Here is a 25,395-nt window from a genome sequence, read left to right on the forward strand (position 1 = left end):
TCAAAGCACTGCTCGTTCTGGAGCACCAGTGTCAAAGCCCTGCTAGATCTGGAGCACCAGTATCAAAGCCCTGCTCGTTCTGGAGCACCAGTATCAAAGCCCTGCTCGTTCTGGAGCACCAGTATCAAAGCCCTGCTCGTTCTGGAGCACCAGTATCAAAGCCCTGCTCGTTCTGGAGCACCAGTATCAAAGCCCTGCTCGTTCTGGAGCACCAGTATCAAAGCCCTGCTAGCTCTGGAGCACCAGTATCAAAGCCCTGCTAGATCTGGAGCACCAGTATCAAAGCCCTGCTAGATCTGGAGCACCAGTATCAAAGCCCTGGTAGCTCTGGAGCACCAGTATCAAAGCCCTGCTCGTTCTGGAGCACCAGTATCAAAGCCCTGCTCGTTCTGGAGCACCAGTATCAAAGCCCTGCTCGTTCTGGAGCACCAGTATCAAAGCCCTGCTTGTTCTGGAGCACCAGTATCAAAGCCCTGCTCGTTCTGGAGCACCAGTATCAAAGCCCTGCTCGTTCTGGAGCACCAGTATCAAAGCCCTGCTCGTTCTGGAGCACCAGTATCAAAGCCCTGCTCGTTCTGGAGCACCAGTATCAAAGCCCTGCTAGATCTGGAGCACCAGTATCAAAGCCCTGCTCGTTCTGGAGCACCAGTATCAAAGCCCTGCTCATTCTGGAGCACCAGTATCAAAGCCCTGCTCGTTCTGGAGCACCAGTATCAAAGCCCTGCTAGCTCTGGAGCACAGAACAGTTCCTCTTCCTCTGGTCATTTTTTATTCTACGTTTCTAAGTAATCATTTCTTTAAGCATCATCACATAAACCACATTTTCAGTGCAGTGCAGCCTCCTGGTTTGGGACCTTTGGTGTCCTTTAAGACAAGAAGATGTGAACGTTCAGTAACCAGACAGCAATTTACGTTACTTCAGAATGAAAATGTTGTCGGTAGAAATTTGACCTCCCATGAAGTCCAGTCAGTTTCCAGTGAGAGCTCATTAAACCAGTTGAAGGCCCCAGGAAAGCTGTTTTCATGTAGAACCTCCAGGCTGACAGTCAGAAGTTTGTCCTCAGTGCAGAGGTCTCTCTCTCTCTCTCTCTCTCTCTCTATCCCCCCCCCCCTCGTTGTGCTGGCTCTTCCATACTCGACCTTTCACATGAAAATTAATCACTTTCACCGAAGGATGAACAAACACAGTCGCGCTCTCTCTTTCTCGCGTCATCCTCATTATACCGCTTCATTCCTGCCTGATTCAGCTGGAAAACAGTCAAGAGCATCACTGATGTTCAGCGTTTGAGCACTGGGAGGCGCTGCTGCAGCGTTAAGCTAGATGGCGTGTTTATGTGGGACGAGCGCCACACACGTTTCAGACATTACGCTCATTCTTTAAGATGTTTTTGTGATTGCTTTTTGTTCAACTTAGGAAAGGTTTTGTAATTCACAGAATTGCGCGTTTGTTTGAACGGTCAAGTATTTATTTATATGCCTATACAATATATCATATTATACCATATCTGTGTGCATATACTTATATATCAAGATTTATACATATAATTATACTATCTTATATACCGTACAGTACTACTATTATACTATATACTGTATTATTATTAGTAACAATCACCCCACCATATCAGTATTATCAGTGTCATTTTGCCACCACACCTTCCCAACCTACTTATTTATCTTCTATTGTGTTTTTTAAGTGGTTTTGTCCTGTTCTTATTTTTGTTTCTACTCTTCTTCTACATTCGTATTTTATTCCACTGTATTTTTTTTTTTTATTGTGTTGTGCTACGACGACATAATTTCCCTTCGGGGTTCGAATAAATTATTCTATCTATACAATCTTTTTTGAGGGACAGCAAATTGATAAATGCACTTTTGAAAATAATCAGTAAATTTCCGTGCTCGTGTCTTGATGACCAGGCGAGTAGACGTGTGACGGCCATCTTTGTTTACGTTCCACCAGGAGCCCAAACATTGACTTCCTTGAGAGATTTTCTTTTTGTATTAATGAACATGTTGACCTTTTATTATACTGATTGAGAGCAGTGTTTTTATTATATAGTTTCCTGGGTGTAACTTCCTTCCTGTGTGTGTGTGTGTGTGTGTGTGTGTGTGTGTGTGTGTGTGTGTGTGTGTGTGGTGCCAATGTCTCTTGCTTTAGGCTGCTTATTCCTCTGATGTGTTTTTCTTGCCCACAGTGCACAGCTTCTGACAAACAAACGTGTCAGTTTGCTCCGAGAGTTGGTTTTCCTTCCTTCTGTTTTTTTCCATCATGTTGATTCTTCATAACATTTGTAGAAGACCACAAACCCCGGCGTGCACAAGAGTACAACCTGTTTATCATGTGATTTGTTTGTGTCTTTGCAGGATCCGCCCTCAGCTGGCCCGGGAGAAGATCGAAGGATGTCACATCTGCACGTATGTGATGCCTGGCGAGCCTCAGGTGATCCTGGGGAAGGACAAATCCTTCACCTACGACTACATGTTTGACATGGACTCTCAGCAGGACTCCATCTACTCCACCTGCACCGAGAAGCTGATCGAGGGCTGCTTTGAGGGCTACAACGCCACAGTCTTTGCATATGGACAGGCGAGTCTTTGTGCTCCGTCTCACAGCTGCAGTGCTGACGGTGCTTTTGAGTTGCAGGGATGACGTGAACTGGTCTTTTGTGTGTGTGTGTGTGGGGGGGAGTGTTGAGTAGTGGTTAAGACGACTTTGAGCCTTGATGTCATCCAGTTGTAGTCGTATCACGAGATTTATTCAGCCTAAATCAGAATCTGGTCTCAGCACAGGCCATCCTTGATCTGAGGACAGAATAAACCCACACCGCTCCTCTGAAGGGAGGACTGGACACAAACAGAAGACAAATGTCTGTTAGAGCAGCAGAGACAATTTTCCTTTTGCTAAGGTAAACATAATAAATACATTTTTATGGTACATAGAAGCAGAAGTTATAGAATTCTGCTGAGAGAATTGCATATAGAGCTCAAATTTTAATGTCAAGTATTTTACTCCTTTTTAAAAGGAGTTTTTGGTCTGAATTCAACAGCTTTGAATTCAGGTTTGGTCAGAAAAAGAAACTGTATAATTTGGATAAATTAAGGATTTGATTCTTATTTTTTTGACTTTTTTTTTTAACATCACCAATTTTACCCCGTATACAAGCGTTTTTGGTGGTTGCTCCGCCCCCTCTGCTGCTGCGGGCAACCACCACAGGCTTCCTCTGTCACACGTGGAGTCACCGAATGCATCTTTTCTCCTGATGGCGAGCAGCTCCATTAGGGGGACGTAGCGCATGGGAGTTCCTTCCCTACTGAGGGGACACAGATCCACAGACGTGGTCACATGTATTTGTGTGGCCCCCCAACGACGCTGGAAGCGACACAGGGAGCTGAACCAGCGACCCCCATTTTAGTAGCAACACAGTCGACCCCCTGGTTCTGCTTTCAAACCTGATTCTGGAGTAGTCAGCGTGGAATCATCGTGTATTCCTGGAGCTGATGACTTTGCCCCACTCCTGTTTATGTTTTTATGACCTTTGTAAATCCGTTTGTTAAATCACAAGAGTGCTGAGGCCTTTAATCTGATTAAGTTCCTACAGAGCTCCGAGAATCAAGCCTCTCCTTCCCTCCATGCACGCGGGCGTACTCTCACCCGTCACTGCAGCAGCGACGTAGCTTTAAGACCACGCACTGCTGGTGCTGACCGTGTTACTGGCTGAGCGCCACGTGAAAGCTGGGTGAAAAACATTCCACAAGGAACACACACACACAAAACGGAACTTGTGTAAGAGTCATTATTAACGGTACCTGCTTGATACCCCTGCTTTCAATAACCATCCTTCAATAAGATGATTGGTATAGAAATGTGTGGAATTTGTTGATGCAGGGCGCTGAATTCATCTTCTCTTGATGTTTGGAGCTCCTCCAGCTAAAGTAGCTTGACAGATATTGACAAGAACATTTGGTAATCATGTGATTATTTAAATCCTATTTTCATGTCAACGCCACTGCTCAAAAAGCGGCTCCCAGCATGAGGATGATTTTATGAGTATTCCTGCTCAGCTGAAAATAAAACGCCACGTCTGGTTCGAAATTCTTCTCAATGTTCCTGACATATATGATCATAAATCGGAGATGTCATGAAACCGCTGGTGGGCTGCAGCCGGCTCGTCCTTCTCCACTTCCCTTTCCTGTTTTGTTTCCACCAAATTGCAATGACATGTAAGCCAGGGCCTCCTCACACTGCCTCCCTTCCTGCTCCGGTTGCTAGGCGACGGAGCTCCTGCTGGATGGAACTCTCTTGAGTCAATGTGAAGTATATACACACACACACACACACACCTCTTAGGCAGCTACAGTATACATCTTTAATGTGCGTCCATATTAACCCATTTCTCCCCAGTAACGAGTCCTGTCACTGCTGGCCTACTTGTGAAAGCACATTCTCCCAGACGCCGGGTCAGTTTGGCCTGGATCAGCCCCGCTTGGCTTCACAGGGACTAATCTAGATTTAGAGCGACCCACTGGGCTGCATCACAAGAACTCCCCGGTAGGGTTGCAGATATAGATAGTCAGGAGTGGACGGTCAACCTGTCTCATCAAAGCCTGCGTTGCTTCATTTGAATTGTTACTGTGGGAGGGAATTTTCTAGATAGAATCTTCAGGTCGGCTCTTTACCATTGCCAAAGATTATGTGCTGAATATTACAATATGCATTAAGCTTTATGGAACGTCAAATCGTTGGTTCACGATCCTAAACCCCTCCTTCTTCATGTTTTTGGGGTTTAAATGAATCGTTTAAATGAAACGATGGAGGCAGCAAATGGCTGCAGGGGGATCGTCTGGGTCAAAGTCTGTCTAATTAAAGTGCTGTTTTTGCCGCTGAAAGGCTCAGATTAAAGTAGATGAAATGGAAGCATCCCTCAGAGATGTCCGGTCGTCGCTGCTGGTGATCGGCTTCTTCTGGTCCAGTTCTGTGTGTGTGCTGGCTGTAATTAGCTCTCTCCTGTTTCAGTATGACAGTGTTCCTGTAAAGGCCCGTGAAGGAATGGTCTCACTCCATTAGTTTAATTAATTTGTCAGATACCAGGCAGAGGATAAATCCTTACAGCAGAGCTCGTCCTAGCTATGTAAGCTAATTAGCATCTGCAGCCCCCGGGCAGGAAGATAGCAAAAAAATTCCCATTAGTGCTGTGCAATTTGGGAAAAACATCTCGTGATCAGTTTGACGATTTGAATTTGTTTCTGAGATTATGATATTATTTACAACATTAGAGGGATGCTGAAGTTGTCTCACTCTTGTTTTCATATGGGGGGGGGGCAATTAAATGAAGGGTGTGATTTTGTTGTTGTTTTTGTTTGTGAGGATCTGTATTCACCAGACTCTGTTGCACCATAACGACACACAATTTTAGCTTTGATTAATATTGCAGCTTCGTCTGTTTTCATTTCAGTGTGCAGCTCTACAACAAAATACTACAACCCAACAGTTGAGAAGAAGCTGTTATTGTACCCGCGGCTGCTTTTAGTTCTTCTCGGTGACATGTTTTCTTCCTCTCCATCCAGACGGGTTCAGGGAAGACCTACACCATGGGGACGGGCTTTGACGTCAACATATCAGACGAGGAACTGGGGATCATCCCCCGCGCCGTCCACCACCTCTTCAAGGGCATCGAGGAGCGCCGACAGGCAGCCCAGGAGCAGGGCCGCCCGGTGCCTGAGTTTAAGATCAACGCTCAGTTCCTCGAGGTACCCACCCACCTCTGTTCGTGTTAGCGGCGTTTCTGAGCCGGTAAAACTCCTCATCGCTAGGGTTTCAGTGATGTCATAGGTCAGACTTACATTGTTGACACTGTTCTTCTCACAAGCTGTTAGAGCAGAGCGTGAAAATATCCACCCTGACAATTGAAGTGCAGCAGCTGTCATCGGGGGGTTAGGAGGTGTTGCAGGGGCCATTAATGTCCCAGTCTGGGACCCCAGGAGGACTTAACCCCAGGAGTGATGTAGGGAGACAGTTGCGCTGGTCCATCAGACTCTGACAGGGCTCAGATTCCTAAAGAGGACCTGGAACTGGAAGGAAGGATGAAATGTTGTTGCTAAGAAATACACGCACACACACAGAGATCAGGCCTGTCGCCCTGAGTTAGCATCTGGTGCTGCTATTTGGCTTAGCAAACAATATTCAGCTGACTCAGCCAGTATGTTTACACGAATTTAGAAGAGAAGTCAAATTCCTGTTTGTGGGACTAAATCTGGGGTTTTAGATTACATAAAAAAACAAAAAACAAAATTGTACTTTTCAAAGTCAGTTGGCTGTACAACACAAAGACAAAAATATGCGAGGTGGGTGCTCCAAGTCCAGTTTTATGAAACGATGAGGACTTCTTGAACATTTCTGTGTTTGTCCTCCCTGCAGCTCTACAACGAGGAAGTTCTGGACCTGTTTGACTCCACCAGAGACATGAAGCAGAAATCTCACATCAGGATTCACGAGGACGCCAACGGAGGAATCTACACGGTTGGAGTGACCACGCGGACCGTGTCCTCTGAGGCAGAGGTAACGAAGCCCATGCAGGGTTGTAAAGGTTCTAAATGAAGCAACAGCTGTTTGGTGCCGGTCGGTCCAACTTGCAAACAGCAATCTGTGGCAGGGGAGGAGGCGTCTAGCTTAGCCACCCTGCTGGGGAGGTTCATTTCCTTTCATGTGTGACCCAGTTCATTTGGTCCCGAGCCAAAATTTGCCAACAATATTCATGTTTATTAAGTTAGAATTCCTTCATTTGTGAAAATAGGTTGGACACACAACTATTAGTGATGTCCTGCCCTCTTTTGGTTTGGATTGTGCAATGTCTTGCTTGTTATTGTTGTACTTGACATTTTTTGTTTTTTTTATTTTCACACTGAATTTTTTTGTTTTGATTTGAACGTCCTTTAGAAAGATGAAGAAATACGTGTAATGTGAAGCCGCGGGCCTTCATAAATACATCGAATTACTTTGTAATGACTCTCAATTTTAGTTTGTTCATATTTTGATGATAACCAGCCGTTTGGGGGGTTTTCAACCGTGATGATGTGATTGTTAATAATTATAAGCGCTCTCCCTCTCTCCCTCCCTCCCTCGTCAGATGATGCAGTGCCTGAAGCTGGGCGCTCTGTCTCGCACCACAGCGAGCACTCAGATGAACGTCCAGAGCTCTCGATCTCACGCCATCTTCACCATCCACCTGTGCCAAGTCCGCGTCTGTGCCTCTGACAATGTTCGTTCACACGCATGTTGGATGCATTCCATGAAGTTCCTGTCGCTCTCTCTCCCAGTGAAAGATGATTTTTGCACAGTTTAGTTGCTGCAAGGCAGACAGGAAACGCCAGAATAAAACAGGATATTATGTTGTGCTACAGTTTGATTCTGCCCTCATGAATGTTCGGCTTGAGTGAGATTGTTACCAGCTAAGAAAAGAAGAAGCAGGCTGTGGCTTGTCGAAGTATCATAGAACGAGGAGTAGTAGAATGAGTAGTAACGTAGAACCGAAACCAGTCTTTCATTCATTTAGATTGACGTTGTGTGTCATTACCACTCACAGCAAGAAGACGAGACCGATAACAGAGTCTCCAACGGCAACGCTGAGATGGACGAGTACGAAACGCTGACAGCCAAGTTTCACTTTGTTGACCTGGCCGGTTCTGAGAGGCTGAAGAGAACCGGTGCCACAGGCGATCGAGCCAAAGAGGGCATATCCATCAACTGTGGACTGGTGAGCCACTTCTGCCTCCTCTGCTCTCCAGGATCAGTGGAGTCTCTCAGTGACACACCGCCATCTAGTGGCTGAAATGTAGAAGTGGATATTCTGTCGTGAAGGGCAACAAAGTCTTCAACACAAAAGCTCAACCAAGGAAAAGCTAATTTCGACATAAACATGTCATCTTAACTTTGCTTTATTTTTACTCTTATTAATACAGTGTATTCAGCCTTTGGTCATCTGAATGCAGCACTAATACACACAAATACTGTAGACTGATTTTCTAAGTACTCCTCACTAGTTTCTGCTTGTTTGGAGCTGTTCAAAGATTATATTCCACAATAGTCTATACTGATTCTCAGCTTTGGAGTGATGTAGGAGCCCAGTTATGATTCCCGCCACTGGATTTAACAAAACCAAATAGATTAAAATGCCCCTCCCTTCCCAAAGTTGAGGTCTGCACGATAATGAACTTCATAAAATGTCTGTCTGTCTCTAGCTCGCTCTGGGGAATGTAATCAGTGCTTTGGGCGACCGGAGCAAGCGGGCGTCACATGTGCCTTACCGAGACTCCAAACTGACGCGACTCCTGCAGGACTCATTAGGAGGGAACAGGTCGGTTCTCTCACCTCCTCATTGTGCTTCTCTCTGATTGAAGGGTCTGATATTTCCACAGGATGTCAGTAAAACACCACTGCAAGAGTCCCAGTAAAAAAAAATTCATGATAAAATCCAGCCCACAAATCTGTTTTTTTGATTGATACATTAATAACCTTTAGTTTAGGAAGATATTCAGATATTCATGCGCGGGGTCAAAGAACACGGAGTGTAGTGTCGAATCAGAATATCATCGCAGCGACTTCTAAAAGGGAAACCTTTCGTTTGTCTGCGTTTAATCCAAACCACTGTTTAACTCTTGCATTTATGGAAATTCTGTCATTTATGCAACAGTCTGGATGATTTCTGCTTCCCTAACTGTCCACCTCCTCCTGGTCTCAGCCAAACCGTGATGATCGCATGCATCAGCCCGTCTGACCGGGACTTCATGGAGACTCTGAACACGCTGAAGTACGCCAACCGAGCCAGGAACATTAAGAACAAGGTGATGGTGAACCAGGACAAGGCCAGCCAGCAGATCAGCGCCCTACGGACTGAGATCGCTCGACTGCAGATGGAGCTGATGGAGTACAAGACGGTGAGTAGAGCCGACACGTTTAGAATAATGGTGTGAGATGAAGCTTTCAAGTAGAGTTCTGATAGGCGTGTACGTTGTTCTCTGCAGGGTAAACGCTTGGCGGGGGAGGACGGCGTGGAGAGCTTCAGCGACATGTTCCACGAGAACTCCATGCTGCAGACAGAGAACAGCAACCTGAGAGTGAGGGTGAAGGCCATGCAGGAGACCATCGACGCTCAGAGGGCGCGACTCACCCAGCTGCTCAGCGACCAGGCCAACCAAGCCCTCGCCAGGGCAGGTGGGAGCTCAGCTGGCGCTTCATTGTTGCTTCACTGTCGGTGCATGAAACATGACGCAAAGTTTAGTTTTGTAAGTAAAGAATCCCCTTTCTTCTCCTTTTCCTCGTTTTGTTTCTCCTCCAGGTGAAGGAGGCAGTGAGGAAATAGGCAACATGATTCAGAGCTACATCAAAGAGATTGAAGACCTCAGGTAAATGTCTTCCAGCGCTCGCCTCTGCTGTCAGGTGCTTTTCCTGCGCTGGACATCGTTCACCTGCAGAGGTTGTTGCTCTGTTGTGAGCTCCGCCTGCTTTGTCTCCTCAGAGCCAAACTCCTGGAGAGCGAGGCAGTGAACGAGAATCTCAGGAAGAGTCTGTCTCGTGCCTCCAACCGTCAGTCCTTCTACGGAGGGCCCGGCTCGTTCTCCACGACGCTGCTGGCCCCCGAGAAAGAGACCTCTGACATCATCGAGCTCGCCAAGAAAGACCTGGAGAAACTGAAGAAACGAGAAAAAAAGAAAAAGAAAAGGTAAGAAATGCAAGGAACATTTGATCTGTTGTTGCATGTTTAGCTGTGTTCTAAATATGAGTCAGAATGGGCCAGCTCTTCTGTCTGTGACTTCAACTTACAGTTCTTTCTCAAAGGCAAATAACGTCTTTTTTGAGGAACTGCAAATCCTCCAGAGCTTTTTTTTTCCCTTCCTGTTTGCACTCACGCTATCAGACATGACGTAAACCGGCAATTCCAAGATGGCGGGTGCTGGGATCATAGCTGTGTGTTTATTGTGTGCCATGGATTCACTCTCAGTTCATTTGTCAGTGTTTCGTCCCATTTCAAAGGCTAATGCTAATTGCAGTTGTGCACATGGCTTTTGTTTTACATGATTTTAAACATGTCGGTGGCTGGCGCTGTGTCGGCCCACTGTCACCCATCGTGAAAGTAGGGATTAAACGCTTCCATTTCGTGGAATGGAATCCTTCCTTCCAGCTAAATTAAGGACTGCGAAATCTTCCTCGGGTCAGAAAGCTCCTTGTGTTTGGTAGCTTTTGAAGCCAACAAAACAACCGGTCGACAACGCAGTCATTTCACAGTCACCTGGTGGCTGTCGTCTCCACACTGCGTAACTCGCCGTCTTGAATCAGGCGACTTTACTGAAGGTCGTTCGTGAAGACACACGTGAGAAGTGAAAAAAACAGGATCCTCTGGTCCAAAATAAGATGTCATACAATGAAGAAACGGCGTTCAGGGTTATTTGTCAGCTGATTTGCAGCGAGAAGCCAAAAAGACTTTAAAGGAAAGTTGTATTTTTTTTCTGACGTTTCTTGTAAATGCAACAGTAAATACACAGAAAAACTACAGTTACTAAACAAATAATACACCCTGCAGGTTCTCCTCCCACTGCTGCTCTCCCCTGTAGCCTTTTAGATCATTTACAACGCGTCCACCACCACGCACACGCGCACGCGCACACACATACGGATGTGCAGTCGCAGGTTTGCGGCTCTAGACAGGGTTTCTTTTTAATCCCCGATTACTTCCAAACCTCTGGAACATCAGCGCTAACATCGTGTCGTGTGAATCTGGCACAGTGGAGTTGTTTTGTTCCAGCTTGACAGAATTCAGCTGCCAGGAAAACGTCCTCGTCATCAATGTCCAGCAGCAGCAGCACGCAGGCTGAGACCGTCAGTCGCCTCAAGAAGCACTTAAAGGGGGGGGAGTTGGAATTTTCAGTCCAGAGCTTCCTCTGACCATTCTTCCCTCCACTCTTCCCTCCTTCGTTCATCTCTTGCTTCCTTCTCTGGTTTGACCCTTGACCCCTCCCTGAAGACTCCAGCAGCTGTTGGAGGAGAGAGAGAGGGAGGAGAGGGAGGAGGAGGTGGTGGTGGTGGAGGAGGAGGTTGAGGACACCAGGTTTGTTGGCTCTTCCACCTTCCTGCTGCCGCCATTTCTCATTCTTTGCATCGCTTTTTGCACCGTTTTTGTTTCTTTATTTTCAGCAGGTTCACCCACCGACCAAGAGTCCCCCAAGCAGCACCTTAATCTACCCTGTAGCTCACCCGCTGACTCATCGCTCTTCACCCTCGCTTCCTCAGCCCATCGTGTTTGTTTTCTGATTTCAATTGAAGCCAGCCTGGAACTTGAACTTCTCCCTGTCAGGTTGAAGCTTCAAAAGTGCTTTCTATATTTTGTCCTCAAATTTGACCACATGAAAGACATCTGATTCCTCGTCTGACAGCCTTTTTCTCATGTTTTTTTGATGTTTTGTGCATCGCTAACCTTTAAGATTGGATAAAGTCTCTATCCAACAGATCCGCTTCATGGAGTTGGTTCACAAATATGTTTTTGCACTGCTTATTTCCTCCATGCTTGTTGTGCTTGGGTTCAGACTCTGGTGAGATCCCGTCCCCCTTTTTTAGTTCAACAGTCTGCGCTGTCTTTTCCACAAACAAGCTTGTTATGGAGGCGTCAGGACGGACTTACTGAGAACACACATTCATCATGGTTTGGAAGGTGATCTCAGAAGGAATCATGCATGCACTCACATTTTGTAGTTCCACAGAAAGCTTATTTGTCAAAAGACAGCGTCATTCTTTAGTAACAGTTTGCTTTGTTGAACATGCTGAGCCTCCTAAAAGAATAAACTGCCAGTCCAGCCCAGATGTTTTCACTGTATAAATGTATCACCAGCGGTGTGTTCTATTACCCGTGGAGATTCAGCCCAGACTGGGTCTTTTTTTCCCAGCTGCCATTTTGACAAGTCATGGCAGCATAAACACAGGTTGAACACCTGTGTTTACCCTGTCGTGACATGTTGTCATGGCCACCGTGAAAAGGGGCTGTATGACAGAATTTTTGTGGGGTTTTTCTGACGTTTGAGTTTCTTTTTGACCATCGCATGTCTGAATCTTTCAGTGCCAACAAGGACGAGGTTCCTGACAACGAGCAGGAGAAGGGCACAGAGAAGGAAATGGCCGAAGATGCAGAAATGGTGCGATTGGCAGGAAACTGTGTGATATAACTTGAGTCAGTGCTGTGAAAGCACTGAAAGTGTTGAGCTGCTTTATTGTACAGGCCATTAATTCCCTGGGAATTTCTTAAAAGTTTTCCCAGAAGCCAAATATAGAAACTGTGATGGACAAATCTCATTTTGAACCCAAATGTTCTCAGTTGACTTTGGAGACTGTTTTTCATTGGCACAAAATTATATTTCCATTCTTTTAAACCTGATTATTTTGTAACTGAAGTGTAAAGTAAAGCATCACAAACAGCTCCATCAAATGTGAAACTGTTTATTATCTTGCAGGAGGTCCAGGAGGGCAGTGACCATGACGACGGAGAAGAGGAGGAGGACGAGGAGGAGGAGGAGATGGATGTGGAGGAGAGCTCTGACGATTCTGACTCTGAGTCAGATGAAAAAGGTGCGAGGGACCAAGTCTTGAGTGGCTGAGTTAACTTGGCGGGGTTCCAGGGCGCCCTTATTCAGCAGAAAGCAGAAACATGTTTGCTCTTCGATCTCATCCGTGTCCAACAGAGAACTACCAGGCAGACCTGGCCAACATCACCTGTGAGATCGCCATCAAGCAGAAGCTGATCGACGAGCTGGAGAACAGCCAGAGGCGCCTGCACACGCTCAAACAGCAGTACGAGCAGAAGCTGATGATGCTGCAGTGTAAAATCAGAGACACCCAGCTGGAGCGGGACCGTGTCCTCCAAAACATGAGTAAGACACGGAGGATGTTGCCAGAAAGGATTAAGAGCACGCACCTTACTCTTATAATGGGTTTTAGTCATGAGGATAAAAAAAAAAATCCACCGATGGTCTTTCTGATCAATTTATTTAGAAAATATTTGACTTCCTCCCTCTTTTCCTTTTTAATTTTGTTTTTGTAATTTATTTTCCATCGAATCTTGGTCTTTGGGGAATGACACAAAGGACTATAGGCTTCGTGTATTTCGTTTGTAAAGAGCCAGACAATCACAACTAATTTTAAGTTTTATATGCATTAAAAGACCAAGAATGGAGCCTGTGAGAGAAAAAAGATTTGACTTTTTCGACAGACTGAATATCAAGTTTTTATAAAATTACTTTATGTCCTGTTTTGCATCATTTCCTTGGATTTGTGGGATTCAGGTTCCGTGGAAAGCGGCTCGGATGACAAAGCTCGCAAGATCAAGACTGAATATGAGAAGAAGCTGAGCATCATGAACAAGGAGCTCCACAAGCTGCAGGCGGCCCAGAAGGAACACGCCCGCCTGCTGAAGAACCAATCACAGTACGAGAAACAGCTGAAGAAGCTTCAGATGGATGTGGCGGAGATGAAGAAGACAAAGGTAGACTCGAAAATGTTACTCTTTGTTTTTCTGGCGCTTTGGTTGCCTGCACATAAAGTGCAGTTGACTGAAGCTACAGTTGATTTGTGTATTTGTGATGATTTGTTCAGGTTCGTCTGATGAAGCAGATGAAGGAGCAGCAGGAGAAGAACAGGATGAACGAGTCGCGGAGAAATCGAGAAATTGCTACTTTGAAGAAAGACCAGCGCAAGCAAGAGGTGAGGGACGGCCGCGAGTTGTAGTTGTGGTTGTAGTTGTGGTGTGTTCTGTGTCTGTCTGGCTGAAGGTGTCTCTGCTTCTGTTGTGTTTCCTCCTCAGCACCAACTGAAATTACTGGAGGCCCAGAAAAGACAGCAGGAGCTCATTCTGAGGAGAAAGACCGAGGAGGTGAGCAGCTTCATGTTACCGCTCTGTTTGCTGGCTGGTTTTTGTGCGGGGGGGCTGCAGGGTTGGGGGATGGGCCAAGATGCCGTGGTGCTGCATGTTTTCACTTCAGTTTGAGTGGCAGGATTCAGTCAGACAAACTAGATGTTTACATCATTTAATCTGATGCAAACTCAGCATGCAGAGGAAGGTGGGAGGCATAGAGTTACTTAACCAACTCCTCTACCTGTCCTGGTTTAGGTGACGGCTCTGAGGCGCCAGGTCCGACCCACCTCCGGGAAGGTCGTGAGAAAGATCAATGTCCCAGAAGCAATCCAGGACTCCACTCACCGCCCGCCCTCTGGACGTATGTACTCCCCCGGGAACGCTGCTCCCAACGGCACCCGGTGAGTTTGGGATGCTTTCAGACAGACAGAGCTTCTGAATATCATCCAGACTTCCTGAGAGGAAACAGGCCCAGTTTGAGCTCTCCAACACGAACCTGAACCTAACATAATGGATAAATCCTGGACCGTGTGTGTGTGTGTGTGTGTGTGTGTGTGTGTGTGTGTGTGTGTGTGTGTGTGTGTAGGGGTTCCTACAGGCGTTCAGTAGGAATTTACTCCACTAGAATTGCCCGCAATAAATGGCAGTCTCTTGAGCGTCGGATCTCTGATGTCATCATGCAGAGGATGACCATCTGCAACATGGAGGCTGACATGAACCGCCTCCTCAAGGTAACTTATCTTCTCAGATTATGTGAGCAGTTGAAGGATGCGTCCTGGACTGATTTGATAGTCCCGGAAAAATAAATAGAAAACTGATTAAACCACATAAACGTAAACAGATAAGTAAAACAAAAAAATAGAATTATTTATATTCTGAAAGTAAATGATGATGATGTCATTTCCTGTGCTTCCATAGCAACGGGAGGAGCTGACCAAACGCAAGGAGAAGGTCATCAGGAAGAGGGACCGGCTAATGAGGGAGGGGCCAGAGGAGGAGAAAGCGGTGCTTCCCCTGAATGAGGAAGTGGATGCTCTGACCGCCAACATTGACTACATCAACGACAGCATCGCCGACTGCCAGGCTAACATCATGCAAATGGAGGAGACGAAGGTGAGTAGAAGCTTCTGGAGGACTTCCAGCAGCCTCAGGTTGTGATGGGAGGATTGAAAACGCTCAGACAAGAATATGAGAACGCCTCGGCCAAGGTGACCTCACCATGAGAATATTCAGACTCAGTGTTACTTTGCAGGAGGAGGGGGACACCGTGGACGTCTCTGCTGTGATTGGTTCCTGCACCCTGGCAGAGGCTCGTTTCCTGCTGGATCACTTCATGTCAATGGCGATAAACAAGGTACCAGCTCTGAGGACAACCATGAAAATACCGGTTCCTCCGATAGTTCCGAGTAGGTCGGTGCTGATGTTGTTTGTCAGTGAGTTGATGAGTAAGCGGGTGAGGTGTTTTAATGTGTTCATTAAACTAAGACTATGTTGCATGCTTGCAGAAAGGAGCTCTCCTCCTTTCTTGCCCAGCAGCAGTGATCACGCTGGCATGGAGATGCATCAGTGACACTTTCAGTTGCGTTTCCATGCTGTTTCACAGGCTGCGGCTAATCAGCTACCTTGTCTGTAAACTGACATTAGCAGTCATCCTGACAAATTGCAACGTGAAATTTCTCATCCGCGCTAACATCTGCGGTCTCGTGTCTTCAGGGTCTGCAGGCGGCCCAGAAGGAGTCCCAGGTGAAGGTGATGGAGGGCCGGCTGAAGCAGACGGAGATCACCAGCGCCACACAGAACCAGCTGCTCTTTCACATGTTGAAGGAGAAAGCCGAGTTCAACCCGGAGCTGGACGCCCTGCTGGGGAACGCACTGCAAGGTAACGAGGGCTTTTATTTGCGCTGATGCGCCCGATAAACACCAAAACCACGGGTCGGACCTCAGGTTTAATCCAGCCCACTTCCTGACGCGTCATTGAGATTATTAACGTTGGACAATTGTGACTGATTGGATTGTGGCATGATGATCATGTTGGGATCATGTTCCTAAATGTTTGTCGTTGTTCAGGCGCTGTCAGAGGTGGGCTGGGCTGCTGGTCAGCTGCATGATTGTGGGCCGTTTGAGAGGCTCCTGCCTGTCACCTGCTGCTGAATATAAGCTGGTCTAAAACTAACATTTGGTGTTTACATCAAATTAAATCAAGTTTCCCAAAACGAAGAGGAGGAACTTCTCGTACATGTCTGAAGCTGCATCCACGCTACGTGTGCACGCCTGAAAATGCATAATCACGTGACCGTTGTTTTACATCGGGCACACCGGTGCTTTCGCTCAGCGACATGGAGAATTCAGCTGCACAACAGCTGCTAGCAAAGACAATGAGGCCAGCATGACCTGTAATTTGCTGTATCCGTGTACACACGTGTAGTTGACGCCCCTGGAACGGGTCAGGTGACCACATGGGAGAGGTTTGTCAGCTCTTTTGAGTCCTTTTTTGTGCACAGTTGCTAATCGATCATTTCACAAACAAGCCGTTGTGTCATGTGATTAGTTTCCTGATTCACCCTGATGAGCAAAACTATCAACATGGATCACCAGATGTTGATTTTCTAGTGTTTTTACAATTTCAGTCTTGTAAAAGGTGATGTCACCCCTCCCAGCACGCCGATCTCACCCTCACCTGCTCACAGCAGAGCCGTGGGTTGGCTGGTACAATCATGCGTGTTGGCAATGAAAGCACACAGAACATTACACATGGTGCTCAGTAGAATCCCCCACATCTGGCTGCTGGAGGGTGCTGATACACACACACACACACACTATTATAACCATTAGGTTGCTGAAGGTAAATCTGGACTTCTGTTGCCAGCATCTGTTCAGTAGTACGCTCTGTTTACACGAGTTGCACTTCATTTTCTTTTTGTTTTAGAGTTTTGGGGGACTGTGGTTTTGATTTGTGCATTGCCTTTTTTCTGTTCCCCCACGTTTTCTTTTTCTTTTTGTTTGTTTTCTTATATTTTACAGAGCTAGGTAACGTCCCGGCTGGTAAGTGCAACTATATTAGACTCTTATCTGTGTTATTAATGCACGGTTCCTTCCCTTTTGGCACTTTGAAACTAACTAAATGCAACATGAACAGGTGCATGAGGTGCAGTGCAACCAGGCTTCCCTCCATCTGTCTGCTGAGTCCCCTGTCCCCTCGTCTGGAGACACATTTCCTCTTCCTCCTCCTCCTCCTCTCCTCCCAGCTCACCATGTGCTACAGCCCTCATGCTTTAGCACCCCGCTAACCCCAGACCCCTTCACAGGAACCATACAACATGGATAATGTGACTGACGGTCCCTGTAGGTCAGCTGACCCCCTCAGGAGCCACAGACTAATGACTCCATATGCTTCTCAACCTTGATGTGTCTCACTGGGTCTTTTGCCTTCACCCAAATTCACCCACATCCCCTCTTTTTAACCATTTCCCACCTCTGACCTCCCAACTTTTCTGTCCATCTGATCCCATCAAGCTCCGCAAGGGCCGAGCTCCTGTTTGTCGATAAAACGGCATGGCCCTGTGCTGATGTTCCCCTCATCCGCCTCACGTGTTCCATCTCTCGGAAATCCATGTTGAGCAACTAGCTAGTCGCTAAAATAAGAGTACATTTCTTTACCCTTCAGTAAAACACAGCAAGAGGTGAAATCATTTCATCTTAAATAGCATTTGTTCAGGAGCATTTTAAAGGATCGTTTTAAGTTTTGGGTTTTTTTTGTTTTGTTTTTTGCTTGTGCTGACTAATATACTCATGTCAGACTTGATCTGATTTCACAGAAAATGGAGATGACAGCAGCAGCGACGAGTCGGCCCAGAGCCCCTCTGCAGAGGGAAAGTGAGTCTGTGTGCTGTTTAATGTTGTTGTGGCATGATGTCAGTGTTGACCCGCAGCGATGACAGGATAACTCAGGGAAGACGATTCTCCATCGTCCAGTTGTGGTTCGTTCAATTTTACGATGCTTCAGTGGATCCAGAGAGTTTCTGTAAAGTCTAGCAGATGCTGCTGCAGTGTTGTTGTCTTTAGATGCGGCCGGCCGTGATGACTACAAATGGCCGTCTATAGATCAGTTTAAGGATGATTTGTGTCTTTTTTTTTTGTACAAACATCTGTTCCCCCACTGCAAAGCCGAGTAGCAGGCTACGCTACTCATTTCCTCTGGGACGGATCGGTCTTCAGTCTCTAACGTTGCTCCTCCCGATGCGCCAAGTGTCTGTGGCAGGATCTGACCGTCACGCTCCGACATCTTCTCTTGATTTGTTCAAAAGAATAAACTCTAAAGCTTCCCGGGTTTGAACCGGCGTTGTGCCAGTTTCCGCCTGCTGATGAACATGTTTCTTCTGCGTTTCTTTCAAGCGTGCGAACAGTGTTGTCTTCATGTGTTGTCACATCTCCTGAGCTGATTGGGGGTTCAGATGATCAGGTTAATCTTGAGTTAATACATCAGTGGCGTTAATAGGGTTTTCATGTTGTCCTGGCAGCTCAACCACCCAGGTCGCGTTAGTTTATGGTCGTTTTGTTGGCTAGTGATTTTGTGTTACATGTCTCTCTGTTACACTACTGTAAGTGGGCTGGTCGTCACTCAAGTGTGTGTGCTCTTTCCAGCACCTTGGCATCAGATCTGATGAAGCTGTGTGGAGAGACCAAGACCAGGAACAAGGTAGTACAGGGTTTACGCCTCACCTGCTCTTTAGCTCCAACATGTCACTCCTGTCTAACCTCTGATTTTCTCCGCTCTGCAGGCTCGCAGGAGGACCACCACTCAGATGGAGTTATTGTATGCAAACAGCGACTCGGCTCCTGACGCGCCGACTGCTGACTTCTCCGCTCCGATGTTGCCGTTAGCTGAAACCCCAGATGGTGGAGGAGACCTGGACTCGTCAGGTTCAGCAGTCAGGGACTACACAGCTCTCTCCCCCGGCTTTTCCTCTAAAATGGGCAGCATGTAAGTCCAGGCCCGGCTCTCTGTTAACATTTCGCTCTTCTTCCTCTCTTCCTGCATGTTTGATGTTGCTGCAGCTCTCTGTGCTTTATCTATTTGTTACTCTTGAGCCTCCTCACCTCAAATGTCACAACTTCCTCTGACTGAGTCCTTCCAGATGAAAGCATGTAAAGAGGAGTTTTAACACATCTGCAGCTTATTTTTTACTCTTCCCTGCTAAAACAACCGTGCTAATCGCTTCTTAAAGTTGCAAGGCAGGCAAAGCAGAAATACTTACCAGACCACTAAACGGCTCGCCAAAGGCCGTCCCTCAAACACACGTGCACATGTATGTGAACGAGTCTTGGCTGGCAGAGAACATCAGCAGACACATGAGTAGTGGAATTATATTTTGGGACACGCAGCAGTAGTGCAGAGCAAAAAGTGAGTGTCTTCATGAGCTAAAATGGCGGAGAACCACCAGTGTTTTGGGAGTCGGACCACCAGGTAACTGTTCCTGTGTGTACTGCATGCTCATCGCCTCATTGTTGCCATGATTTCATGCTGGTTCCGCATCCTTCTGTTGTTTTATTGTTTCCTATACTGTCTTGTGTTGTCTGTGGGTAACTATCAAAATGAACGATCAGTTCTGGCTCCAGAACACCGACAGCAGCTGTGGATAAGAGAGTTCCGGAGCCTTCACCGCTATCACGCAGGAAGACCTATGACAGGGGACAAGCAGCAGCCGACAGGGCAAAGGTCAAGGAGCTTAAACAGTAAGAGTTGCCGACACTGGCTGCTAAGCTGGAAAAAAAAGATTCATAATATTACTTCAACTCTACTAATCTGCCTCTCAGTTTCCTGCTTTGCAGAAGCATGTTTCAAATCAAGAATGCTCTCCGCCTGATTCAGTAGCTTCAGCATTGAGGTTATTGTTGTGTGCTGAATTGAAAGTAATATTTTCCTTCTCTAACTTGAGTAATGTTTATGTACTCAGCCGTCACGCTGGTAGTAATATCTCACGTCTGTCTTCACTCACATCGAGCGTCCCTCTGATGCTAAATATGGAGCCGATCCATGTTTTTATCCTGCAAGTGAGTTCTCGTGGACGTGAAATTAAAAAATCAGCCTCGCTCAGTTGGGCTCTGCGCTCAGTGACAGGACGATGGGTCGACTTGTTTACAGTTTGAAACATCTTCTACTCATTCATCCTGTGTCTGCGTCAGGAATTCCTCGATTGTGTCCCTCTATGGATTATAAATAATCTCACGGTAAGGAGTCGTGAGCCATGATTTGAGGACGCCTCAATTCATTTTGGCGAACAAACATTTATATCCACCTGAATGAGGCGTCCGTCTTAAACAAGGATGTTAAAATCTTTAAAAGTTTAAAATCACCTTGAAAACTAGGAGTGCACCAAAAGAACAGAGGGCTGAAATATTTCCTGGTAACAGAGCACAGATATCAACAGCAAAAAAGCCTGCAACTGAAACAACAATGTAAATATCTGGAAATGCTTGCCAAACATTACAAATATGCCAAATTTTATCATTCCAGTGAAGGTCAGTTTATTATGAACTGAGAAATAATTTAAAACCTAGTGCAGAATATTAAAGAGGATGACAAAAAGATCCCTGGATCTGCCCCAAAATACGATGGCGTCTTCCTTCAGCCAGACGAAAACCATCCTGCTAGCTTTTGTGGGGCTTAATTGATAAACAGGCGGTCAAACCAACAAAAGTGTGTTTGTGAAGCTGTGGTGAGCAGAAACCTGCACGACTGGCCGATCCTCACCTGTTCATATGGCGTTGACGTGATCGTAGCAGGCTCTAAACCGCTGCGTGGACACGTTTGTGTCCAGCTTCCCCGACAGGTGTTCTCCATGACGTACACTCAGCATATGCGCCTCCTTGAGTCTTCGTCCTCCCACGCTCCTGCCAGCAACAGCCCAGCTCACGCTTTCATTACGTCGCAGCTTAATTGGCAGCCTGAATGTCCTCCCTCTCAACTCTGTCATCAGGAGCCAGCTCATCTCTGCCCTACGGCTCACGCCAGTAACAGCGTCGCCCTCTTTAGCCGCAGGAAGTGGGTTGCTGTGGTGCACAGCAAACGTCCTGCAGGATGCATGAGATCTCACACGTTGGCAGAAGCTCAATACAGAGACGTACTGGCATAACCTTCAGAACACGTTGGACCTCATTCATGACATTGTTCCTGTGTGTGTGTGTGTGTGTGTAGTTTGGAAGATTTTAAGTTCCAAGGGACTGATAATTCAAATGTGGAAACTCACCTGTAGTGTCCCTTTTAAACTCAGTACCTGCTAACATGTGTCACAGTCACATTACGTTAAATGTCTTCTGAAAACTTTTTGAAATTCTCATGACCACGATGAAACGAGTTGACTAAAACATTTCAACCCTGAAGCACAACAAAGAGGAATCCGTTAAATGGAAGGCACCTCCCCTCTCTCCCCCTGCAGGGTGAACGGATGCCTCCACCTGACCTCCAGCACCCTCCGCTCAGTTTCCCCTCCTCTCTCACCACCCAAGTACAACCTCTTTGTTTTCTTGTCTTTTAATTCACTAAACTTGGACCACTTGAGGTGCAGGTTCCTCTGGAGAAGAGACTCACAGGGTTTCAGGCTTTAGACCTGCGGTGTTTAACACACGATTGAAGGGGGGGGTCAACACTGGTGTTTGAGTGGAGGCCCAACCACACACGGATGGTTAACGTGGTTAACACAAAAAGTAGAAACCCCTCTGGGCTGAGCAGGTGAACCGGAACAGTGTCACCCCTCCTCTCGAATCATCGCGGCGTGGTGCGATCTTTCTGAGCGGCAGATCTTCGCCACTCCTGGACTCAGACGTCTGGGTCTGTTGCTGCTCCTCCTCCTGCTGCTGCTCCACTCATACTAATGGCTACAACTGTTAGATCGATCCCACAATTCCACTAACAGAAGCCAGTTTCTCAGTCCCAGCCTCTGTTAATGATCCTGGTCCTGGTGATGCCACTGCTGGTTTCCAGTGACTTTTCTCTCTGGATTCTTCCCTGTCACTGGGGAATAAAAGCTCTCGCAGACACAAGAGGTGGTTTTAGATGTCTGGCTTTCCTTTTCTGCTCTCACCGTTCTCATCTCTTTTCTTTGGATTCTCATTATCATCTGATTCTATTTTTAATTCGCAGCATCTTGCTGATCATCCCAGGAAACTGCCTGCTGCGCATGAGTCTGGTTTTGGTGGCTGTGATTAATATCTGTGGCGTTCTCTTTTCTTCATGTAATTACACGGCCGTGTCCTGTCACTTCTCCCGTTGACAGTGACGTGTGTGTTCCTGCAGGGGCGTCATTAACCCGGTGCCGTCCACTAAGAGCAGTCGCACCGCCACGTTGCAGTGTGTCCACGTAGCTGAAGGACACAGTAAAGCTGTTCTCTGTGTCGACTGCACCGACGACCTTCTCTTCACCGGATCCAAAGGTCATTATTACCCACAATCCTCTCTCTCCTTTGTAACTTTACCTTATCACTTTTTCATTTCCTGCCCCGCGATGCACTGTGTGTGGGTGGGGGACTTCCTTCAACATATAAAGGCATAGTTCACCCAAAAATGGAAATTCAGTTATTCTCTGCTCACCTTCGCTGCTGGACTTTCACAGACTTGCCGGAACAATTGAATATTGTATCCACTTTACCTCAGTATGGAGGCATTTTATGGATTCATTGTGTATTTTTTTAAGTTTTAAATTGGTTGTTGTTGAAAACGTGTCCTCCTGCAGACCGGACCTGTAAGGTGTGGAACCTGGTGACGGGTCAGGAGATAATGTCCCTGGCTGGTCACCCCAACAACGTGGTGTCGGTCCGCTACAGCTCCAGTTTGGTCTTCACCGTCTCCACCTCCTACATCAAAGTCTGGGACATCCGGGACTCGGCCAAGTGTATCCGGACATTATCGTGAGTGTCCAACAAGAGCGCGTGTCAACCGTGCACAACTAGTTAATAACCCATGAATGTGACTTGTGGGTGAGATTGTGAAACCCCTGAATTCCCCGCTGTTTCCCTGCGTGTGTCTGCAGGTCCTCTGGTCAGGTGAGTGTTGGAGATGTCTGTGCGTCCAACACCAGCCGGACCGTCACCATCCCAGCAGGGGAGAACCTTATCAACCAGATCGTTCTCAACCCCAATGGGACGGTTCTGTACGCGGCTGCTGGAAACGCCGTCAGAGTCTGGGATCTACGACGGTAAGGAGAGCACCAGCGTTGACCTTCAACAGGAAACACTCTTTACTGAAATGGTGGCGTCTTGAGCAGCGGTCAGCGCCTCACAACAAGTCGGTCCAGAGCCAAACATCGTTGAGAATAAGAAAGTTCCTCTTTGTTGTGTCTTTGTGTGTGCGTTCCCAATTTCCGAGCTGCCCGGAAGGAAGGTTCTGTCCATCCATCATTGATGACACTTGCTTTTGATAAAGTGCCTCATCGTTCATCTAGACACAAAACTGTTGGGCACAGATGGATGATCTTTGATCAGCATCGCCATCGCTCCATGGGTGGAGTCTGTATTCGTCACACCTCTGACAGAGGCTGAACCCCTGCCTCAAAATATGTCTGATATATTTTAATGGCTTTTTCAGATTTGCCTCCACTGGGAAACTCACCGGTCACCTGGGCCCAGTTATGTGTTTAACTGTGGACCAGTCCGGGAACAACCAAGACCTGGTCATCACCGGGTCCAAGGACCACTATATCAAGGTGTGTTCGCTCTTATCGATCACCTCTTCGTTTCCTGGATGGCTTTTCTCTTCACGCAGCATGAGAGTAAAGATGCGTGAACCTCTGTGTCTGCGTGCAGCTGTTTGACGTGGCTGAGGGCTCCCTGGGAAGCATCACCCCAACGCACAACTTTGAACCGCCCCACTATGATGGGATTGAGTCGCTGGTGATTCAGGGGGACATCTTCTTCAGTGGCTCCCGAGACAACGGCATCAAGAAGTGGGACCTGGACCGCAAAGACCTGCTGCAGGTAGGAAGCGGAGCCTAAACGGATCTCGCTAGTGTTTGATTCAAGGTGCTTTACTAAGGAAAAGATGAGAAGACAGCTTGGCGGCAGTAGCGTGGAATGTAAATCTGTCTAAATCCCCTCCTCTCCATTAGCAAGTCCCGAATGCCCACCGTGACTGGGTGTGTGCGCTGGGCGTGGTCCCTGGCTCCTCAGCCCTGCTGAGCGGTTGCAGAGGAGGGGTGCTCAAACTGTGGCACACAGAAACTCTGGGGACTTTGGGGGAGCTCAAGGGTCACGACAGCCCCATCAACAGCATCGCTACCAACAGCAGCCACCTGTTCACCGCCTCTGAGTGAGTGTCACACACCTTCACACCCACTCCTACTGTTCCCCAGGATCAGATCTGGTTGAGCCTGATCACCAGAGATTCCGATGCTCTCTCGTGTTAGTTTGGTGTCTTATTTCTTCACGTTTGTGTCTGTCAGTGACCGGACCGTGAAGATTTGGCGGGCACGCGGTGGACTGGACAGCACCTTGGATGCGGTTGACAATGCAGACGAGGTGGCCAGTAACTGAGCGCAGCGCCTCCTGCTGGTTGCTTCTCTGGATGGACACTAAAAGCATCGTCTGATGCTGTTGCCCTGCACTTTGACCCCTTACCTTTGACTCCTAAATCACTCTTCCCTCGCCATCTAATGGCTGAGCCACAGCTCAGCAGGAAAGTTCTGGAGAACACTAACACACTAACACTTGTAGTCTGGCTCAGTATACTCGGAGCGTCCTGCTTATCAGAGTTACAGTAATGTGTCCTTGATGACTTTTTGTGGCGTAAAGTCGTCTTTTCTCTTGCGCTGTAGACATGTACTACTTCACCGTAGATTATTCATACGCCAGCCATGTTTATTGATCTTGACAAACGGCCTCGCAGGAAACACGGCTGCTGCTGCTCAGCTTAGGTCCACACTGCACACTTAGGCCGGGGAAACAGAGTAGCGGTTAGCGGGGGGGGGGGGGGGGGGGGGATCGTGGATGTTTGACAGGAGGAGAACAATGTGGCAGAGCTAGTGGGTTGGTAGCTGGTCTTCACAACCCAGTCGTCCAGTCTCCTGGGTTTAATTCTGTGCACTCGAAGCAGAACCAACGTCGCTGTGCTCCTCTCCCCTCTGAACAATAGTGGCTTTACGTGAAGAAGACAAATCACCGTTCTGCTTAACTCGATATCCTGCGTTCGTGATCTTCCTTCGTCAGTTTCTGCAGCACTGTTTCATGGTGTCCTGCGTTGCGCCCATGAACTTGTAACACTTAAAGGAATCTAAAAACTCTTTGGAAATATGCTTATTGTCCATTTTCAGACCCAGACACGCAGACGGACACCCAACTATCTCCTGTGTGTTATTAGGCTCCAGAAACCCCTCTGGCTGTCTGACTGCTAGTTAGCTTAGCTGCAGTGAATGCTAGCAGTTGGTTGCAGGAGCATAACGGCTCATAAATGGTACTTGCCTGCATTTCCAGAACCAGGGTTGTGTTTAACAGGTGCTGTCAAAAAACGTGAAAA

At 47.2% G+C, this 25,395-nt stretch overlaps 1 protein-coding gene across 8 annotated transcripts in view; it reads left to right on the forward strand.

Moving 5' to 3' along the window:
• kif21a (kinesin family member 21A) overlaps positions 1–24,832 on the forward strand; it is a 42,063-nt gene extending 17,231 nt beyond the window's left edge. Inside the window, exons 2-35 of one of the 8 annotated variants that reach the window (XM_086209736.1) lie at positions 2,368–2,590; positions 5,569–5,751; positions 6,419–6,559; positions 7,128–7,259; positions 7,584–7,754; positions 8,239–8,354; positions 8,739–8,934; positions 9,022–9,211; positions 9,336–9,402; positions 9,516–9,719; positions 12,105–12,180; positions 12,496–12,610; positions 12,724–12,912; positions 13,324–13,523; positions 13,634–13,741; positions 13,842–13,910; positions 14,148–14,293; positions 14,479–14,623; positions 14,811–15,005; positions 15,145–15,246; positions 15,606–15,771; positions 16,914–16,934; positions 17,708–17,765; positions 18,534–18,588; positions 18,671–18,873; positions 19,509–19,625; positions 21,329–21,397; positions 22,186–22,322; positions 22,622–22,796; positions 22,919–23,083; positions 23,473–23,590; positions 23,691–23,861; positions 23,993–24,192; positions 24,326–24,832. In XM_086209736.1, coding sequence (XP_086065862.1) covers positions 2,368–2,590; positions 5,569–5,751; positions 6,419–6,559; positions 7,128–7,259; positions 7,584–7,754; positions 8,239–8,354; positions 8,739–8,934; positions 9,022–9,211; positions 9,336–9,402; positions 9,516–9,719; positions 12,105–12,180; positions 12,496–12,610; positions 12,724–12,912; positions 13,324–13,523; positions 13,634–13,741; positions 13,842–13,910; positions 14,148–14,293; positions 14,479–14,623; positions 14,811–15,005; positions 15,145–15,246; positions 15,606–15,771; positions 16,914–16,934; positions 17,708–17,765; positions 18,534–18,588; positions 18,671–18,873; positions 19,509–19,625; positions 21,329–21,397; positions 22,186–22,322; positions 22,622–22,796; positions 22,919–23,083; positions 23,473–23,590; positions 23,691–23,861; positions 23,993–24,192; positions 24,326–24,416 — 4,714 coding nt within the window. In that variant the 3' untranslated portion in view covers positions 24,417–24,832. Of the gene's footprint in view, positions 1–2,367; positions 2,591–5,568; positions 5,752–6,418; positions 6,560–7,127; positions 7,260–7,583; positions 7,755–8,238; positions 8,355–8,738; positions 8,935–9,021; positions 9,212–9,335; positions 9,403–9,515; positions 9,720–12,104; positions 12,181–12,495; positions 12,611–12,723; positions 12,913–13,323; positions 13,524–13,633; positions 13,742–13,841; positions 13,911–14,147; positions 14,294–14,478; positions 14,624–14,810; positions 15,006–15,144; positions 15,247–15,605; positions 15,772–16,913; positions 16,935–17,707; positions 17,766–18,533; positions 18,589–18,670; positions 18,874–19,496; positions 19,626–21,328; positions 21,398–22,185; positions 22,323–22,621; positions 22,797–22,918; positions 23,084–23,472; positions 23,591–23,690; positions 23,862–23,992; positions 24,193–24,325 lie in introns of all 8 variants that reach the window. The other 7 variants (XM_086209735.1, XM_086209737.1, XM_086209739.1 and 4 more) reach the window with 7 other exon arrangements.
• The last annotated feature ends 563 nt before the right edge of the window (positions 24,833–25,395 follow it).

The sequence above is a fragment of the Aulostomus chinensis genome, chromosome 7 (assembly GCF_037954235.1).
Source record: "Aulostomus chinensis isolate RoL2024-O1b breed Wild chromosome 7, RoL_Achi_v1.0, whole genome shotgun sequence".
NCBI lineage: Eukaryota > Metazoa > Chordata > Actinopteri > Syngnathiformes > Aulostomidae > Aulostomus > Aulostomus chinensis.